The 21452-nt window shown below is 40.7% G+C and overlaps 4 protein-coding genes across 5 annotated transcripts in view; 1 reads left to right on the top strand and 3 right to left on the bottom strand.

The window, feature by feature from the left end:
- LOC121700683 (gamma-crystallin M2-like) overlaps nt 1-21452 on the top strand; it is a 222207-nt gene that overhangs the window by 180622 nt on the left and 20133 nt on the right. The window lies entirely within an intron of this gene.
- On the bottom strand, nt 1430-2663 carry LOC121700699 (gamma-crystallin M3-like). The gene is made up of 3 exons (XM_042083865.1): nt 2638-2663; nt 1971-2210; nt 1430-1750 (listed from the first exon to the last, which is right to left on the bottom strand). The coding sequence occupies exons 1-3, from the start codon at nt 2644-2646 to the stop codon at nt 1478-1480; spliced, it is 522 nt and encodes a 173-aa protein (XP_041939799.1). The 5' UTR covers nt 2647-2663; the 3' UTR covers nt 1430-1477.
- Nucleotides 9785-10660, bottom strand: LOC121700700 (gamma-crystallin M3-like). The gene is made up of 3 exons (XM_042083881.1): nt 10652-10660; nt 10264-10512; nt 9785-10060 (listed from the first exon to the last, which is right to left on the bottom strand). Exons 1-3 carry the CDS (start codon nt 10658-10660, stop codon nt 9785-9787), a joined length of 534 nt encoding a protein of 177 aa, XP_041939815.1.
- On the bottom strand, nt 19001-20052 carry LOC121700609 (gamma-crystallin M3-like). The gene is made up of 3 exons (XM_042083693.1): nt 19858-20052; nt 19508-19747; nt 19001-19379 (listed from the first exon to the last, which is right to left on the bottom strand). The coding sequence occupies exons 1-3, from the start codon at nt 19894-19896 to the stop codon at nt 19101-19103; spliced, it is 558 nt and encodes a 185-aa protein (XP_041939627.1). The 5' UTR covers nt 19897-20052; the 3' UTR covers nt 19001-19100.

The raw sequence follows: 21452 nt of genomic DNA, 5'->3' as shown, positions 1-21452 counted from the left end.
CATTGGAGTCTATGGCAGCCCATAGAACGGCTGGCTAAAAAGTACAGATTTTTTGGCAGAAAGTTTTGGGACACTCCACTGACCACTTACACTCATTTACGGACCTCTAAACCCAGCCATCTAGCGCCACCAACAGGTCAAAATCTGGCCAAAAATTGAACCGCTGGGTCTAAAGTTATGAAATTTGGGACATTGATTCAGCACGGTCCCATGATCACTCTCACCAATTTACAGAACTCTATGCCCAACACTCTAGCGCCACAAATGGGTCGAACCTGAATTGCATTCACGCATGTGACCATTGAACAGTGCGTCCGATTTTCACATATTAGGCACCGTTGGAATCCCTGGACCGACCTAAGTTCAATGACCCCTATTACGTCATTTTCCGCCATATTGGACCTACGCCATATTGGATTTAGTCCAAACTCTACGAAAAGTTTCAGCGTTCACGGAACTTGGTAGAGATGATCTTCTGCCCGAGCCGCACAAATGATACTTGTCAGATTTTTCAATTTCCTTTCTATTTGCCCGTGACAGCCAATCAAATATGGTGACGAAGCCGCCAAACAGGAAGTGGACAAACATCTAGGTGACTCTGAGTTAACATAACAAAACTCGATACCATTAGTCAGGACACTGTCCCAATCACTCACAGCAATTTTTATGCATATACATTGAACACTCTAGCGCCACCACCAGTTCAATGCTGGACATGCGTTCTTGCGCGTGATCTTTGACTCTTTTGTCTGATTTTCACAATTGAGGTAGCGTCTGAATCCTTGGACCATCTCGAGTTCATCGACCCCTATCCCGTCACTTTCCGCCATATTGGACCTCTGCCCTATTGGATTTAGCCCAAACTCTACAAAAAGTTTCAGCGGTCACAAATTTCATCTGATTTTCAAGGAACTTGGTGGAGATGATCTTCAGACCGAGCCACACAAACGATACTTGTCAGATTTTTCAAATTCCACTTTATTGGCCCATGACAGCCAATCAAATATGGCTATGAAGACGCAAAACAGGAAGTGGGCTAACATCTCGGAGACACTTTAATGTATGAAGTCCAAACTGGGTACAGGGACTTCGTATCTGATTGTGATGACACAGTAGGAAATTGGCATCATTTGGCCTCTATAGGGGGCGCTGTAATACAGGAAGTAACAAAGTAAATAAGCTTATTTCTCAGCCATTCTTTATCCAATTGTCATCAAACTTGCTGTGAGTGCTTGCTCATGCCATGGCAACGCTATTCCTGCTATAGCGCACTGCTAGGTCCCCGCATTGCTGCTTGCAGCTATATTTGCACTTGCTTTAATAAGATGAAATCATCAGAATTATTGCTGATTCCTAGATAAAATATCAAGAAGAAGTTGATAATGTAGGTCCAATTATTTTAATGTAATATACATGGGAATTAAATGATTACTTCCATAACCATACACGTGAGTTCTAAGTCCACCATCCTCTTCAATTAACAAGAATCCATGATGCGTCTCATAGAGCTGATTCTCATGGTCATGCCCATGTCCCTGAAGCTCCTGTGATCGCCAGGCATCACGTACATCATCCTGCCTCTGAAGTGGGGCTGCTCATACATGAGCCAGTGGCCTTCCATCACGTTGCAGGACTGGCAGTCGGACATGCGGAAACGCTCCTGGATAGACTCACAGTCGTCCATCAGCTCCATCATCTGACCGCTGAAGTTCTCCCTCTCGTAGATCCTCATTCTGAAGGTTCCTCTGTGCTGTTGTAGGAGGAAAACAAAGTCAGGTCATGAGGGAAGGAGTTAAAATTGCACTGTTTCTCAAAACTAAAATAATAATTTAGTGGCAAAATACTCGTTCGTGTGGGGATTAAGTAGAAGAGGTTCTTGGGTTGTCGGTACTTATGGAATTCAGAGCCATCACATCAAATATATACAGTAAACATTGTTGTATGAAATTTATATCATAAAAATAGATTACCATAGGGATCATACGGCAGGAGCGGATGGAGTCACCCAGTCCCATACGCATGAAGTCCGAGTACTCGCCCCTCCTCATGAAGAACTGGTTGCCCGTATAGCTGGAACGCTCATAGACCATGAAGCAGCCGCTCTCTACCCTGCAGGACTGGCAGCGGCTGAGGTAGGAGGAAAAGTCAGAGCAGTCACTCATGCACTCATAAGAGCGACCCTGGAAGTTCCTCTCCTCGTACAGAGTGATCTGCAAAAAAAAGACAGCATCTCTGATCATACCTCTATGGGAAAATACTGCTATGCTAAGAGTAGGAGCAAGAGAAAATGTACCCTACTTGAATTTAGTGGCTTAAAATTACTGGGACTGGGAAAGAATTTCACTGTTGGCACAGTTTCACTGTTGCCACACACCACTATACAGTAAATCTTCAGTAAGCAAGGTTGCAAAGATAAACAATGATGATATTCCCCCACTCTCATGTGTTAGTGTTCCATATGCCAACATATTTTTATTTTGTCTTTCAATTATTTGATTATTATTTGTTTGGGGGGTTATTCAAATCAGCCTTGTTTACACATTGAACATTTGGCACATCTTACAAAGGAGCACAATGCGGTTTGGGTATATCAAGGAGCAGATCGTTTAACCCTAAGATTACATTTAGGAACTTTACCTTGCCCATGGTGATAGATGATGGTATCTCACAGCTGGTTTGCTAACACATTGTCCCATCGCCATTTTTATACTGAACATCCTCCCTTACCATCTGCTTTGTCTTTGTTTGAAAGCCCTGAGTCATCAGCCTATGTTTTACTGGGTCTGTTTTTCAAAGCAGACACCAAAGGGTTATTATTTGGACTTGTTTCTATATTGTCTGGCCGTGCTCTGTAGAAAATTCCCCTCACAAAGAGTTGTTTGACTATTTTGGAAGGATTTACAGATACATGTACAGTATAACAAGATGTATTTATGTAATTATGAAATGGGGAGTATCCGGGACTGGAATTCCCCTGTAAACTACCACGTACACCACAGATACAGTACTCTAAGGCAGGGATGCCCAGTTTATTTATTCAATAGAATAAAATGTAAGCTATTACCATTTAATCATTTTAAAATTTTAACTTTTAAACTACAGCGTTAGAATAACATTTAACTACATTGCAGAGGAGAATATAGCTAGGAGTTATCGCTGTATCTATCAAAACTAGTATTAGAGGATAGCATTGCCTACTGTACATATACGTATTAGTAGAAGTATGGAGGAGGAGAAGTGGTAGAAGAGGAGATGGAGAAGACAAGAGAGGGAATTGGAGTGGATCGAGGAAAGAGTGTGGTAAGCGTATTCTTGGAAGAGTTGTGTCTTCAAGAGTTTTTTGAAGATAGAGAGGGATGCCCCTGCACTGATGGAGTTCGACAGATTGTTCCACCATCGTGGGACCACAGATGAAAGAAGTCTGAATTGCTGTGGGAGTGGGGGCGGCAGTGCCGGACGACGTTCCTAACATACAAATTTAGTTATTTCCAACCCTGGTGTAGTCATAGCACAACGAGTTGTAATGCGTAATGAGTGATGTTTGAAGCTTTTGATCCCAAATCAACTTTATTCCAGATTTTCTTCCATTGTAGTGTTGTTCAAATGTTCTGATAGTTGAAGGTAGTTGTAAGAACCACCAACTAAACAAACATTAAAGTGCATTCTTTGCACTTTAGAATAGGAATGCAAAAGTGCAATATTGCAACATTTCCCAAAAACATTTCTGCATCTGAATCCTCCAACAACACCTGAAAGGTGAAACAATCAAAACAGTTTGCATTACTAGCAATACACTCAGGGCCAGATGTACTAACGATTTTGCACCCACTTCAGGCGTATTTGTTTCGCAATGTGCATGTAAAATCATTGCGAGGTATGTACAAACAGGCCGCAATGATGTAAAAGCGCAAACTGCCTGTCGCGGGAGCTGAAAGTGGCAGATTGCGTTTGTCATGTTATGCATATGCATTCATGGGAGGATCCAGGGGAAAGTGGGAGTTTAGCGTAAAAAGATGGGAGGGGAAGAGTAAAGAGCGCCTAATTATTTATTCCGCGGTATGTACAAAGACTGCTCCTGAAAGCGCACGTCTATTCTGCGCCCAAATACTTCCGCCTTGTAAAAGCAGGTGTTAATCCAAATTGCAGTTCAATGAGTCAATAAGAGAACCTTTCAAAGACGACAGAATCGCTATTTAGAGCACCAGTTTTTGTGGTGAAAGTGTTTGTAGCCTACTACCAAAAGCAACCTCAACTTTCGTTGGCCTTTCGAATGTCTTACTTTCACTTTCACGGAGGGATGTAACGGTATGAAAATTTTGGTCACTATAACCGTGAGGTTAAATTATCACGGTTTTCGGTATTATCACGGTATTTTTTCAAAAGTGTGTTCAATATGTTCAGAAAGCACTGATAGGCCTACACAAGCTGAAATAGTTTCAAAAAGTGTCCCGTTCAGTTTTTCATGTTTAATTGGCTATGTGCTTATAGCTTAACTTACCCTAACACTACTCGGAGGTTGCTATTACTGTTATTTGGATCCAATGAGAGAGACCAGGCTTGGAATTTCACCATTCTGGTGGCAATGCCACTTGGCCTTCAGTTGGGCATATTTGGTGGAGGGCACAAAGGCCACATGTTAGGGCACCAAGGGCGAAGTTAACTATACAGTAGTAGGCTATAAAAATGATCAAAGTTGTATAGCCTATTCACTGCAGTAGACCTGCATCAGCCAACCAACCACATGCAAAATAACCATATTGACCAATGCATACATTATATGCATACACCTTTGTCTGTACCCCTGAGCCTACTTGGGTTATCTGGGGGCCGTGCTACCAGAAATTCAGTGTATAGTCCATTGTGACTATATATAGGCCTATGTTGCCTGGGTTATCTAGCCCAGGTAAGCAAGCATTTTACTACTTTTTACATTAGATTGACCCATTGTATACCAAGACAAATTTCTGTGTAATAAAATAAGTTTATATTATCACTTATGTTTCTATTTGTGTTCCTTGCCCATGTTAGGTGTCTGCAGATTTAGCCAGTATTGGGGCAGCCTTGGCCTACTGGTTAGCGCTTCGGACTTGTCAAACCCCGACCAGTAGGAAGCGGCTGAAGTGCCCTTGAGCAAGGCACCTAACCCCTTACTGTTCCCCGAGCGCCGCTGTTGTAGCAGGCAGCTCACTGCGTAGGGATTAGTGTGTGCATTACCTCACTGTGTGTTTACTGTGTGCTGAGTGTGTTTCACTAATTCACGGATTGGGATAAATGCAGAGACCAAATTTCCCTCGCAGGATCAAAAAAGTATATATACATATACTTATACTGAAGACCTTAGGCCTACAAGCCTGTGTATGTCACAACAAGGGAAAAATGGCATCTTGTCATTGTCATCAGCAGGGGTGTACTATGTTATTCTGAGACATAATCTATAGCACATGTATACACATGAAGCAACAAGTTGTGAAAACTATTCATTATATGGGTCCTTTACAGCCAGGGCAAATTAACTGTCCTTCAGTGTCTGGCACTGGCACACACAGTGATACCAGCCCTGGCAGCAATCACATTGTTGTCATGTAAACATCAGTATATTAACTAAAACAAAATGTTTCATATTAAAAAAATAAGGATAACAAAATAAGACAATAAGGATAGGGATAACAATCCCCACAGAGCAAACAACTTGCCAAGGTTTCAATTTCATTTTTTTTCTTTTACCTGAGAATATCAACAAATCCCCAAAATCTGAGATACCACTGCTACAGGCCGGACTTGGAAGGTGGACCGTATATTAGTGGTGATGCTGATCATAAAGAGGTAATATTTTTAACTGTATTTCAGATTGAATTTGATTCAGTTCTTTAGTGCTCAAGTGGGACACCAGGTCAGGCAGCTGCACTCCAATTTCATCATTAATCTTAAATGACCATGTCTGTGGAATAAGCCTATTTCACGCCGCCATTTTGAACATCAACTAGGTGTAAACACTTCCGGTTATCCACCGGAGAAGCGAGCAGAGTTGTGTAATGTTTTCCAAAAGTTTGAGCGATCTGCCAGAATTCAGACTGTCACAGGTGGTGGAAATTGTGGACCTGCATAGCAGAACAAACCGATCAAAACTGGATCGTGGACATAAATTGTTCCATGAACAACAGTTTACATATAATTGTGAAGGTAATGTTGATGTGTTGGCCAAATATATTGAAAAGACGTGCAAAAATGGCTATGGCTCGTCAACAAAAACGTTGTCTAGAGTATCCATCAATAAGCGACAAATGATCGCTACCTACCCTGTGTTTCGTGCTAAACATCACTGAAGCCTACTGGACGAATTTTGAGCATCTTGCAGTGTTAATAATAACAAATGCACCTTCCTGTGTGGACTAAACAAACAGTAGCCTAAGGGAGTAACTTAATTGCTAGTGTAGACCAGTGTTTTTCAACCTTTTTTGTGCCACGGCACACTTTTGACACTTAAAATGTCCCACGGCACACTAACATCCTGTGTGAAGAAAAAATAAACATACCATAGCCTAAAATTTCAAATAATACACAGATATGGCCTTATTATGGCTTCTATGCAAGACCTGCTCAATAAAACAAGTGCCCTGTTTCATTTGTAGGTGACTATATCTAATTTAATTGTTGTTATGAACTGGATATGTGATGATTCTGTGAATACTGGATATGGGGCTCCCATTGAACAATGTCTGCATACCACAAATAGTGCAATCATACAATCAATGAGAGCATGTGGTTATAAATTCTTGGGTAATTTTCTGCGGCATACCTGATGATCTCTCACGGCACACTAGTGTGCCCCGGCACAGTGGTTGAAAAACACTGGTGTAGACTACCTACCTTAAAGGAAAATTCCGGTGTGCTATTGACCTAAAGTGTGTTGAAACATGATACCGAGTGTGAACGTATGTCTCATAGCTCATGTCTGCTTGTCCCCTGCACTCCGAAATCTGGCGCTAGTTAGCCGATGCTGCCAACAGGTTTTCAAAGGGGGTGCCTCGAGCATCGGCCTAGCCATGCAAATAAATCACTGTTTTACACCATTTACAAGGCTCAAAATAGCTCCACACTTCATTAATAGACTTCCGAGGGCCCTGGCATTTAAAACGAGACATTGAGAACTTTGAAAAAGCACTGGTAGTTTATTTACAAGATGATTTATACAGACAGTACCTTCACAAAGTTTACCGTTCTTGAATTACCATCTTGAATTTAGTCACGATAAGTCGAGCCACGAGTACGAATTAACAGGTATGATAAGGGATCAGATTGCAAAAATAATTCCGTGAAAATGCATGGATTCCAGTTGCTTCCAGTAGCAGCAACTGGAATCCATGCATTTCCACGGAATTATTCACACTCTATATCATGTTTCAACACACTTTAGGTCAATAATTCTCCTTTAAAGGCAAGGCTTAAGTCAACCGGAATTCTCCTTTAAAGGCAACCTTACACAAAAAGCCAAGCTGGTACATCGTTGTTTAAAACCTCTTGTATATGTCTGTCCTTCACATGATCATCATTTGTATGATATCCAAAACATTTGCCTGAAATAACCATAGACTGTAAAGGAAAAGTGTTTTCGCGTACAGTATCTCTGCCTACTAGCCTAAATAGCGCATTCGCGTTCTAGGGCATAACATTTTTTTTGTCTTAGCAGTGTGTTCGCACACAGCAAGTCTTTTTGTTTACCTACCCAAGCTGGGTGTGGGTGTGCAGTGGATGAAATATCTGCTCACTCCCCTAGGGCGTATGTTCGCATAGCGGCAATAAGCGTTCCTGGTGTAAAACAAAACAAAAAAGATAACGTGTTCCTCAAGTGGATTCACGTTAGTTCGTTTTTCAGCGTTAAGACCCATGCACTGGAGGTGCAGAGCCCTTTTGTTTCTGTTAAATTACTATCTCCCTTAAAGGAAAATTCCGGTTTTTAGGACTTTAAGGCCCTTTTCTTGTTTGTTTTGGATGAACTAGAGTGGTGGACACCGAAATTTTGTTACCCGTTCTTACCCGTCAAGATGCTAAGGAAGTGGTTCACCACTACCAACTTGAAATACACTTTTTGGGTACAGGTCATGTAGTACACAGACACTGTGCTGTTCCATGTTCAGTCCCTCAGCTAAAACTGAACTCAGGAGGCAGTCTTTTAGGGCCCCACCTGAACCCCCTCACAATGAGGGCCACTCTTGCCCCTTAAAGGGTTGCAGGAGTTCTGGCAGTCCTACATGCCATTTGCTTCAGCAGAGTATACCTGCATCTAGGCAGATGTTTAAGAGCTCCATCCTGCAACGTCCCCTTGTATTGGTAGTGAGGTCTTTGACCGCAGCCCCATGTGTAGACCAACTCTGTGATGCATAAAACTGCATATCTTTGGCCACATGCTCTACCAAGATGGCGAGGGAGCTATGTGCACTCTTCATAGGGGAGAAATAATGTCAGTCAGTTAACCATGTCATTGAACTGGAGACATTTTGTCCTGAGCCAGCTTGCCAAGCTGAAGTGGCTCTATTGCTGTCTGCCCAGTCAGGGCATTGGGAGCTTATGTGGCTGCTGTGACGAGCGCACACACGAAGCTGGTTCACCTGTTGTCTACACACTTTTTGACCCACCAATTGGTGAAGACAATTTTTCAGGCCTTCTCTGGGCAGTGTCTCCCAATCCCTTGCGGCCTGGTGGCTCATTTAACACGTAGTATGGCCATCTCATGGGCACCATTGAAAGGGGTTGCTCTTGGTGACATATGTGCAGCGGCATCGTGGAGTACTCCATGGTTCCCTGCCAGACTTTATAGAGTAAATGTGACATCCGCCACTATCGGCTCCACTGTTATGTTGGTTGCCGACCTGACTGGTGGTAATCTTCTGTCCTCGCAACAGTTTTGGTACTACTCACCAATGTGTAGACCGCGGTGACGGTCAGAGGGAGGTTGAAATAGATCGTAAGTTATGTCCATAACTATGGATCTATGAGACCAACCGATGACCGTCACCATCTCTTGTTGTTCGGAACGAGCTGAGGCTTTCCAGGCAAGAGGAAGAGGCATGTCCTTGGATGCATTATATTGCTGCAGGACAGCCTCCAGGTCAGTCACATGACATTGTTGATATAATAGTCTCGAGAATAAGTAGAAGGATGGCATCATTCAATAAGTAGACCATGGTGACTGTCATCGGTCGGTCTCATAGATCCATAGTTATGGACATAACTTTTTATGTTACATAACATTTTGCATAGGAAAGCGCCGCGCAGCATCAAGAAGGAGACTCACACGAATATGAGACTCACACAAATTATTTCTACAGGTACACATTTTTTTACGCGTACAAAACGCTTCATGTACAAAACATTTTTACAGGTGCGAAATATCTTTGCACATGCACAAATTATTTTACAAAGTTACAAAACGTTGTTACACATGTGAACATCTTTTCACAATCTTATGACTGTAAAAACATAAAACATAAATTTAAAACATAAAACAGTAATAATATTAATCTTAAAATAATTTTGCTCATCATTGACTGTATCATACAATTGTTATACACTATTTTGTACACTTTGACTGAACTGATGTAATATTTCATATATAGTACAGGAAAATATACAGTAAAATGTGTCCCATTTCCCTTAACCTTTTGGTAGCAATAACATAATGCTCCTTAATTTCAAATTAAAACAATGAAAGTGTGTTGTTTGACAAAATGTTTGTTTAATTCAGCTTTGTTGAGGTACAGGTAGTGTCACATGATGGCAAATAACTTTAACAGGACTCCATGATACGTTTAATAGACCCAATCCTCATAGGGCCCATTCCCATGTCCCTGAAGCTCCTGTACTCTCCAGGCCTCACATACATCATCCTGCCCCTGTAGTTGGGCTGCTCGTGCATCAGCCAGTGGCCATCCATCACATTGCAGGACTGGCAGTCAGACATGCGGAAACGCTCCTGGATGGAGTCACAGTCATCCATCAGCTCGTGCATTTGTCCACCAAAGTTCTCCCTCTCGAAAATCCTCATGCGGAAGCTTCCTCTGTGCTGTTGTAGGAGGAAAACAAAGTCAGGTCATGAGAGAAGGAGGTAAAATTGCACTGTTTCTCAAAACTAAAATAATCATTTAGTGGCAAAATGACTCGTTCATGGTGGGGATTAGGTAGAAGAGGCTCTTGGGTTGTCGGTGTTTATGGAACTGTATACATAATGGTGGGACTGTTTTACATAACGAGGAACAAACAACGTACCATGGGGATCATGCGGCAAGATCTGATGCAGTCGCTCATGCTCATGCCCATCAGTCTCTGGTTGTCAGGATAGTCTCCTCTCCTAGCCAGCATCTGGTGGCCCATGTAGTTGGGGCGCTCATACACCATGAAGCAGCCACTCTCAACTCTGCAGGAGCTGCAGCGGCTGAGGTATGAGGTCAGCTCAGCACAGTCGCTGCTGGTCTCATAGGAGCGACCCTGGAAGTTCTTGTCCTCGTAGAAGATGATCTGAATGTAAAAGATAACATCTTTACAGCAGAACTCATGCTGTCAATATTGTAAAAAATAACTTTGGTGAAGCAAAGAGACCAAGTCCATTGATATTAGTAGTGCAATGAAACAGTCAAAATTATTTTCTTTGACCTACCCTGCCCATGATGATGATGGTTGCCTTCCACAAGAGCAATGGTAGTACTATATCAACTCATTATCACGGCGTCTTTTATACTGATCTTGATAGCTTCATGATCTACACACCCATTGTGTAAACTCCATACTCAGCAAAGCTATATAGTGGCCTTTAATGTTTGTTAAATCGCACTGTAAGTGGTTATTATTCACAATTGTATGCACCTGGGGCAGTGCCAGATTCTTCCTGTGTGGTCCCAGTGGGGGTTGGCTGGGTGGGGGAGTGTTGTGGCATCGGCAGGGGGGAGGCATGCATAGCTGTAATACTGAGAGTGACCTTTTTCCATTTAACATTTACTAGTGATATGTATTTTCACCAGTGGCATCATGTATTTTCAAGACAATGGGGCATGTACAGCAATCAGTTACAATTGATGTGTATTATTATTATTATTATTATTATTATTATTATTATTATTGATTTTGATTGATTTGTATCTGATAATGCACTAACAGTAAGATAATGGGAAGTTTCCTCGAAGACTGTGAACTGTACAGGCCATCCACTTTCATTGTGTTATAATCTATTTTTTACAGACTGCTTTCTGAATATAAAAATGGTTTGAAATCACTTTTCCATTTGAAATTTAATGTAATTTACAGAAACTAGATGAAATTGCAAATATGGCCAATACCCATTGCTTATCGTTGCCTTGTTTTGGCTTTGGGCTTCAAATAGATTTATAATCTAAGTCTAACAGTGGATCTGATTGCTGCCCTTTTATGAAGTTTTTACATACTAAGATTGTATAAATCCTCAAATACCAAAAAATATTGGTGGTTAGAAGTGCTTTGTCACTGATGTGTGTCTCAAAAGCAGGTGCTCTTTGGTATCAAGAGGATACTTCACGTCTATTTAACTTCATTAAAGGGTGTACGTCTAACCAAAAAACTTCAAAATGTCTTCATCAGAGCATTCATTCATTCATTCATACAGTAGGCTAGGCTAGTGTCGTAGGGGTAAACTAGCCAGCTAGCAAACTGCACACGTTGGCAGACAATGCTGATATTCTCGACCTGATTTTGGCGAAGCCATTTGAAAGTCTTCCTTACAAGGAGAAACTTAGAATTAAACAGCAGGGCAGATCAACACCTAAGATCGATTTAGTGCAACAGGTTCTTTCAGCTCTTCTAGTGTGACAAAGTTAGCTAGCTGACTGGAAGTGCTGTGACAAAGAAAATGTACTCCTGGCCATGCTTCTTGATGAAACCATCTCACGGATGTGTTATTTGGTCAAAGGTGGGGTTTGGAGGTCTGTCTAACTTTGACAGGGCATATAAAAGGCAATGAAAAGAGCAATGAACATGTAAGTGCATGTGCAAGATTAAGTTGCATGTTGCAGTTGCATTGGCCTTCCAAAGTGTCATGAAAAATTATGGCCATGACTTTGATTTCAGGGAGACTGGGGTCTGAACTTCAAGTCCTGTATTTAGATCAGGACTTGCAGGGTAATGGGGGAAAGCTGTGTGATTACTTGGTGTTCCTTAAAGACATGGAGTTGGACAGTGCAACAATTGGAGCTACATCTCCAGGTGTAGAAAGGAGCTTCCCCTGTAAGCGGCTCAAGTCCTACACCCGTAACACAATGGTACGACAGGGTCACAGAGCATTTTCTTGAAAAAGAACGTAGGGCAGAATTTACTTTAATTTTTATGATGTAGGCCGAAAATGAGCTTCCCCTCTTTGAAAGACCAGCAGTCGCCACTGTTTTGCTGGTGAGGAAATCTAGCGCAGGTAGAGTGAGGTCACTACATATCAGGGCTGGATTCATCCCAGAATGGCAAAAGCATTACATGATAAGTTTTTTTTTTAGTTTCACATAAAGCATTTTGTGACTACAATTGGCAGTATTTTAAACTTAAGGCCTTTGAAAATACCCAGGAAGTGTTTGACTATGGTGTAGTTGCTTGATTAGCCAAAGTAGTTTAACTAGCATGCTAATACAAAATTAACTTCTTTCTTGAGTTTTGAACTGGTTCCCCTCAGAGTTTTGTGAAACTTGGCGCTATCTGTGAAGCAGCCCACATTTCCACCAATTTTGAACGGAACCAAGGATGTGTCATCAACAGAGGGGGTTGCATGCATAAACAGTGGTCCTGTAATAACGGTGGAATGGGCAGCCGTGGCCTACTGGTTAGTGCGTCGGACTTGTAACCGGAGGGTTGCCGGTTCGAACCCCGACCAGTTGGCACGGCTGAAGTGCCCTTGAGCAAGGCACCTAACCCCTCACTGCTCCCCGAGCGCCACTGTTGTTGCAGGGAGCTCACTGCGCCGGCATTAGTGTGTTGCTTCACCTCACTGTGTGTTCACTGTGTGCTGAGTGTGTTTTACTAATTCACGGATTGGGATAAATGCAGAGACCAAATTTCCCTCACGGGATCAAAAGAGTATATATACTTATACTTATGTACATCTACATCTACTTTAGGTACATCTAATACTTAGGTATTAGCTGATGTCTGTGAAATGCTAGTTGAATAGTTTACTCATGGCAATGGTTGATTGGTAGAGAAAACTCACGCTTTTAGCTTGCTTCTCTCTGAATAGTGTAATGTCTCGCCCACTCCGGTTTGCAGGAAAAAAACAGCAATTTTTTAGTTCCAGCTCTGAACCTTTTTTTGTTTGGTGGAAAGGTTCCGGACAGTGCAAATGGTGGTTTGTGAACGGGAATGGAGCCGGTTCTCTGTGGAAAGGGGCTAATTGAGACAAATTATTTACTACTATTCCCAATAATTAGGGCAGATGCACTGACATACCTACTACATGTTAAAGGTACAATCAGCAATTTTCAGAGCCTGGGCTGCAGGGGCGCCGTTGGGGGTCAGGGGGAATGGGCAGCTACCCAGATAGCAAGCACATGTTGGCCTAACGTTGGTATTAGTTGGCAGTGTGGGAGGTGGAATTTCAATGGTGAAAAATGTCACGCTAACGTCAGCCCCTCAAACAATTCTATATATCGAATGTTGGTTTATAGGTTTGGTGACAAAGCCGACATGTCACTTAGACGTCAACAAATTTACCCGAGGTATATGCAACAGCGTTTCAAAAAACATTAAAGCAATGTCTGAATGAATAGTTGGTCAATGTGGGATATTTTGTATTGCCTCTTATAACAAAAGGATTTACAACGTCGAAACACTGTCACGCAAATGGCAGTCCACCAACTGTTTGCAGCTGCAGTGATTGTCAATAATGCTATTCGGCTTTTATTAAGTGATACCTCACATCTGCCTTTGTTTGTAAGACTAGGATAAGCTGTTTTTTATTTTCACTATTCCCCTCATAATTATACTCTTAGAGGATTTAGGACGTTGAAACACTGTCACACCACCTCAGTCCACTGCAATATGCACACAATCGCAATATGTAGCCTAGCTATATTCATTTATCAGCATGGCACAGAAGCCAGAATGTAGCCTACCCACAAACTGGTCACAGACCATTCCAACAGCTGCCTAATGCTATCCCTACACCATAAGAAAAAGAAACCTGTAACTCACCCATTAGAAATTCACTCTTATGAGTATTCTGTTAAGCAAAGTTATTCACGTGTTGGAAGAAATTAGTTCTACAAACAAGACAGTTTTAGCAATTAAAACATTTAAATTGTAACAGGAAATGAACACAACGCAAGTGGCAACAGTGGAATAAGCGGAATAATGGACGCCACGGTTGTCTGTTCACAGAAATTAATGCACTACGAGGTTTAAACGGCTTCGCGTCGAGGCCGTTTTACAACCTCGACCGTGCATTAACTTCTGTGAACAGACCACCGTGTCATCCATTATCCCTTACATACGAAGTGAAGTTTAAAATTTTGAGATTCGAGACAAATAAAAGCTACAAGGTAGGTACCGGTAATCAGCTTATTAGCTCAGATCAGTGGAGAACTACTTTGGGGGAAAAACTCAAGAGGGAAACAAATTAACCGAGAATTCGTTGCGAAATCAAAATTCCACTGGAGCTCCAAACGTAGGCTTCACGCCGCCTTAACCACTCAGCTCTCATAGTCAAGTTCAAGTTGTTTATTGTCATGTAGGCCTACTCATAAAATAAATTATAAGTAAGGAAATTATTGTGTTTAAGAGCCAGCTCAACTTTAAAGAGTAAATTAAAAGTAGGCTATTCATTAAAAAGGTAGCCTAAATATGTTGTGTGTATGGGGGGGGGGGGGTATACCATGGAATAAGTGCTTGCGTGTCCACCGTGGTTTGTATAGAAATTAATATTAAGTGACACATACACGTAAAAGGGCAGTTTTTTTACGAGCTCCTTGGGTAATGATTTGGAAATTTTGAGGAAGCTTGAACTATCAAATAGGATGGCGGCAGACAAATGGCCAGTGGCTACAAACTTGTCTGTAACCCTGTGTGCCTCCACTGCATCAATTGCTCTTTTCTGCAGCTGTGCATAGAGCACATCTACACGGGGCATGATCTTGTAGAACAGGTCTGGAATAAAAACTCCTCTAACTGAGATTGTATCAATTATTTCGAAACACTCCAGAATAAGCTTTTAAATCTTTTCGGAGATCTTGTGAAAAAAGCAGAGAAACATAGGCCTACCACGAACGTGAAAATGTCCGATTAAATGACTGACTCTTGTCCTTTGTTGGTATATGATGTTAATGTCGGGCTGATCAGGTCCTAGGTCTGACCTCACAAACTTTGTGCGGATTAAAACAGTAGGCGTACTACAGTAGGCCTACAGTAGGCATATTACAGTAAGTTCTGACGTCGTATAGGGTGGGCATGATCTGCCCACCCGAACTTCTACTAACCGCGCTAGCTGCAGTTCCATTATGAAATGAAATGTAACGTTACAGTAGGCCTACAACAATTACGGATATGATCAACGAGATCTTTGCGATCTTTTCGAAATTTCTTTGCAAATCATACAAAAATGTAACATGATTGAGTACTTTATATATATTGAGTACCTTTATATATGGTCTCACAGTTGATGATGTATGTGAGAGTTAAAATCAAGCCACAAGGGTTGATAGAATTGTCCGTAGACCTGAGAGACAGGGTTGTGTAAAGACACAGATCTGGTGAAGGATACAAGAACATTTCTGCAGCATTATAAGTGGCCAAAAGCACGGTAGCCTCCATCATTCTCAAATAGAAAAGTTTGGAACAACCAACAGTCTTCCTAGATCTGGCCACTCAGCCAAACTGAGTAATCCGAGACAGATGACCTTGGTCAGACAGGTAACCAAGGACCCAATGGTCACTATAAATGAAATCCAGAGTTCCTTTAAGAGGATGAGAGAAGCGTAAAGAAGGACAAACATCAGTGCAGCACTCCACCAATCAGGCTTTTATGGTAGAGTGAACAGATGGAAGCCATTTTTTGCCGGAGGTTACCAAAAAAGCACCTGAACAACTCTCAGACCATGAGAAGTAAAACCATCTGGTCTGATGAAACGGAGACTTAACTATTTGGCCACAATTCCCAACGGTGTGTGTGGAAGAAACCAGGCACTGAGCTGCACTGATGTTTGTCCTTCTTTACGCTTCTCTCATCCTCTCAAAGGAACTCTTGATGTCACTTATATATATATATAAGATATAAATCTCCTAATAAATTCCAGTGAATTCATTCAGGCACAGGTGGACTCCAAGTTGTAGAAGCATCTCAAGGACCATTGATAGAAGTAGGAGGCACCAGAGCTCAATTGCAAGCGTCATAACAAAGAGTCTCAATACTTATGTAAATGGAATATTTCAGTCTTATATTTTTTATACATTTACAAAATACTCCAAACACCTGCTTTTTGGTGGAGTATTGTGTGTAGGGATGTAACGATTACCGGTATAATGGTAAACCACGATAAAAATGTTGACGATTACCAATTACCGTTTTTGACGATTAACAATTACCGTTTTCTTTTGAAATATTATAATTATCACGGTTGATTACCGCGGTGTTGAAACCGTGTGTTTAATCCTTCCCAGCTTCATCCGAGCCTGCTATACAGTAGGCCTGGTACAATGAAAAAAACTGCTACCCTACTGATTCTGTTGTCTAATTGATGGTTTTAACTGTGATTCAGATTAGGCTACTCCTGATTTTAAAAGGCGGAACATTTTCACCGCAAAACGTGCACTGTATCATTTAGCCACTCCGCGTCTTTTTATGTCCGCGTCCACATGAAATCCATTCCACTCACGTTATCAGGAGAACACAGTAGCCAAAAGTTTTATTTTGAACACTTATTTTGATCTCACTCATTGGATCCAAATAACAGAAATAGCAAACTCCAAGTCATGGTAGGGTAAGTTAAGCTATAAGCACATGGCCAATTAAACATGAAAAAGTGAATGGGACACATTTTGAAACTATTTTGAAACTATTTCAGCTTGTGTACTGTGATAATACCGAAAACCATGATGATTTTGGTCAATATAACATTGAGGTTAAATTTTCATACCGTTACATCCCTAATTGTGTGTAGATTGATGAGAAAAAAAAAAATAATGGAATCCATTTTGATATGATAACAAAATGTTGAAAACTTGAAAGGGTCTGAAAACGTTCCGGTTGCACTGTACATATGACTTTATTTCCATATGCTGCAAGTAACCCCTGATTGGAAGTAGCCTTCTGAACGTCCACATTTGTCAGTAAATTGTAACAATCAGGTTTCTTATGCAGTATTGATTTGATTTTAGTATTTTCCATGTCTGGAAAGTATGGAACAAGGAAAAGAGTTATATAAAAAAATATTTGGGTTTTCAGACCACTGCACCTACAGTACTTTGTTTTCTAACACATAAAATTGATAAAATGTTCACTCATGTATGAGACCAGAGCAAGCTTGATGTCATTGACTTTAATGGCAGTGAGTTAGCACGAAGGAACAAGTTTTATTCACTCAAAAACAAAGATTTTCCAAGGGCAGGCAGGCAAGAGAAAACTCAAGGATAAAATACTAACTGAGGCACAGGAGGTCCAAAGCACAGAAGGGGGCAAAATAGCGAGAGTCCAAAAAAAACACACAAAGGATCAGGCACTGCCAGCAGGGAACACAAAAAGGAATACGGGAATAAAGGTCAAACTTAACTTCCAAGAAGAGCGTTCAGAAGAAGGCTGTAGAGGCTCAGGGGAGAATAGCGCAGAGTAGGAATGAAGATGCCAATGACGAGGTCGGTGGAGAGCCTGGTGTGGCCGTGACAGTACTACTCAATTGCAAGTTTTCTGAGGGCTGTAAGTTAATACTCAATGCAAAGCCAGGTTGGGTACTGATCCCAAATGGCAAAATGTGTGCAACGTAGCATGTATAACACAATTTTAAAATGATTTATTTAAATAAGAAACATTTAGATCCCTAATTTGAATGACGGGCAAATTCGTTCCATCAGTCAAGGAGCAAAGCTCATGCAAGGACTGAAGCTATTGTGTGGTGTGTACAGCACTGAGCTGACCTACTAATGTTTGTTCTCAGGATCTTCTTCGTAGTATTACTGTAAGTTAGCAAATAGATTTTGCCTCAAAAAATTTAGCAATTTGCCAAAAAATTGCCAAAAAAAAGTCAGTAAAATCTACCACACAGTCTCAAAAATTGAGTAGGGAAAAAGTATGGAATTTTTAAAAATGTGTAGAAACCTGTAGTTTTACTGATAGTTTGTCCCAGATATTACAAAAAAAAAATATTTGAATAATCTAATAATTTTAACACATTTTAAGTAATTGTTAAAAGCTCATGATTTTTGTTATTAATTCTGTATTTCTCCTGTCTCTGAGATGTGGCCTATTAACAGTTAGGTACTAGAATTACCAATGATGTACTAGAATTACCAGTAAAGTACTAGAATAGTGATGGAATTTTACATTGATAGGACATGGACATTGAACTTGGAACTGCAATTAATGGCACTGGCATTACACTAGTTTATATTAAAGTACATTATATAACATTAGACACATTCTTTTTTGATGTGTGTGGTGATCCACGTGTGCTGGGTGCAAATCTCTTCTTTGTGCATTGGGGAGAAATTGTAATGACTGACTTTAATAATGCTGACAGCACTGAAACTGACAGCAGTTTCACTTTGGTTGTGGTGTTATTGTGTTGCTATACTCTACTCTCTTGCTGCAGGGACCAGAATGTACTCTAGAGATAATGAGGTAGAGGAAAGCAAAGTGTGACAAAAATAATTATGAGATGAGTGTGAAATGTTTTGACAGTGATTTGCTGTGTTGAATGTAGAACAATACCCGAAACTATGCATTTGTACCCATTTAACCAGACATTTTGTTATTATAAATGAATAAATTCTTTATTTGAGAATTTTACTTGAATGTTTTATGACAAATCCAAAGACAATCATTTATAACACAGTTAAATGATTTGTCAGTGAATCAAGAGGTGAGTTTGTCTTACAGAATGACAATTTACATGTCACTGACACATGTCAGTGATGCGCCTCATGCTCATGAACCTCATGTTGCTCATTCCCATCTCCCTGAAGCTTCTGTACTCGCCAGGCCTCATGTACATCATTCTGCCTCTGAAGTGGGGCTGCTCATACATGAGCCAGTGGCCATCCATAACATTGCAGGACTGGCAGTCAGACATACGGTAACGGTCCATGATGGAATCACAGTCGTCCATCAGCTCCATCATCTGACCACCGAAGTTCTCCCTCTCGTAGATCCTCATTCTGAACTGTCCTCTGTGCTGTAATTAAAAGAATTACCCGTTTTACTTAGAATACCCTAAAAAAATACCTGAGTATATCTAGGCGTTGAAAGTGATAAATATGGTGAAATAAGCTATAACAAACATTTATATCAAACATGAATTACCATGGGGATCATTCTGCAGGAGCGGATGGAATCACTCATGCCCATGCGTGTGTAGTCAGAGTACTCGCCCCTCCTCATGTAGAACTGGTTACCCATGAAGTTGGGACGGTCGTAGACCATGAAGCAGCCGCTCTCCACCCTGCAGGAATGGCAGCGGCTGAGGTAGGAAGACATGTCAGGGCAGTCATTCATGCACTCATAGGAGCGCCCCTGGAAGTTCCTGTCCTCGTAAAAGATGATCTATGGAACAAAATACAAAATTATGGAAATTATCAGTTGTAATATAGTTAAAAGCCAAAATAAAATGTTTCTAGTTTATCCAAATGGATCTTGTATGGAACATACTGTACCTTTCCCATGTTTGAAGGGCTGTCGACCTGTGTATCCATCCAACTTGCCTGTCCAGGTTTACAGGAGGCTTTTATACCTCATACGGTTCCCAGCAGGTTTTGTCATGCAAATGTCCTGAAACCTGATGAACAAGCAAAATCACAGCAAAAGCAAAATTTCAATTTAAGCCCACAACAAGAGTGAGAGGCACATGAATGTATTGCCATGTCATTCAGTAAATACTACTGTGGTGCTTTCTGAAAATATACAAGCAAATAGAGAATTTGAGAAAATGAAAGAAATTGGTAACACTTTGTTTTAGGGAACACACATTAGCCATTCATACATAACAATATGTGTATCAGTGCTTGACAAGGTCTGTATTATTATGTATCATTGTATATTTATTAGGTCTTTGTGGAACAATTTCATATTCAATAGGTCATTTATTCTTGATTAATCCTCAATAAGCAACTAGTTGGTCTTGATCTAAGGCAGTGGTTCTCAAAGTGTGGGGCAGGCCCCACTAGTGGGGAATAAAAACATGACAGGTGAAGTGTGATGAACAGGAGAAAATTTGTTTTTTTTGTGCCTAACTTTAATAATGCTTTTCTTTTTTTGATAAGGAATATCATATATTCAAAACAAAATAGACACACACAAACATAGGGGTCATAAACAGACCTTTGAATTAAAACATCAGATCCAGCAGACCTAGACGGGAAATGTAGCATGGAACTAAAATGCAAAAATAATATTTTAATGTTGCCATTTTGCCGGGGTGATGGGGTCAGGTGGGGCTTGAAAATTCCCCACCTCCAATGTGGGGAATGACAGAAAAAACGTTTGAGACTAATACACTGTCTGAATATGTGATTTATCATGACAGAGTAGTAACACATTAAGTCAATGTATTAGAAGGCTATAAAAAAATATTTTGATCCATACCTTAAATCAAGGCCAACTAGTTGCTTATTAAGGGTTTACAAAGAGCAAATTACCTTTTCAGTAAGAATAATATATATTAAAATGTGTAATTATGCCTAACAGAGACCTTATTAAGCAGTAATACAATAGTTAGTTATTAATGGCAGATCATGTCTTCCCTAAACTAAAGTGTTGCTAAGAAAAAAAAACTGTATTTGACAGTTTTTGTACTACTATTTTGCCATAACCCTGTAAACATTTGAGGAGAAACTGGGTCTCAATTTATGTTATACAAACAAACACTTTATATTGAATTACAAATATACATTCTTGACTTTTTTGATGTGTGTGATTTTGTTTTGCCTGTGACAAAAAAATGTGCATGTGTGATGGGTGCAAATCACTTCTTTGTGCATTGGGGAGAAAATAAGCCCTTAAGTCTCTTGAATCTTTTTAATGCAATTGACTGCAAAGATGTGTCAGAGAGATGGAAAATCAGTGCTCCATCACTGCAGAGCTATTTATGGGATGGGGTCACCTGCAATGAGGAGAATTATACTGAAGACCTCCAAGGTGACTGTAGAGATAGGTAAGGGATAATGGACTCCACGGTGGTCTGTTCACAGAAGTAATGCACGGTCGAGGTTGTAAAACGGCCCCAACGCGAAGCCGTTTAAACCTCGTAGTG

Source organism: Alosa sapidissima, chromosome 2, assembly GCF_018492685.1.
Source record: "Alosa sapidissima isolate fAloSap1 chromosome 2, fAloSap1.pri, whole genome shotgun sequence".
Taxonomy (NCBI): Eukaryota; Metazoa; Chordata; class Actinopteri; order Clupeiformes; family Clupeidae; genus Alosa; species Alosa sapidissima.
This window is presented reverse-complemented; position numbering and strand designations above follow the sequence as displayed.

Bases quoted from the DNA above. Each gene is read 5' to 3' on its own strand.
- LOC121700699 (XM_042083865.1), bottom strand. The intron at 1,751-1,970 runs GTAATCTATTTT...CTCCTACAACAG, and splicing joins CCTGCCGTATGATCCCTATG to CACAGAGGAACCTTCAGAAT.
- LOC121700700 (XM_042083881.1), bottom strand. The intron at 10,061-10,263 runs GTACGTTGTTTG...CTCCTACAACAG, and splicing joins CTTGCCGCATGATCCCCATG to CACAGAGGAAGCTTCCGCAT.
- LOC121700609 (XM_042083693.1), bottom strand. From the start codon at position 19,896: ATGGATACACAGGTCGACAGCCCTTCAAACATGGGAAAG. The intron at 19,748-19,857 runs GTACAGTATGTT...TTTGTTCCATAG, and splicing joins GCCCTTCAAACATGGGAAAG to ATCATCTTTTACGAGGACAG. The intron at 19,380-19,507 runs GTAATTCATGTT...TTTTAATTACAG, and splicing joins CCTGCAGAATGATCCCCATG to CACAGAGGACAGTTCAGAAT.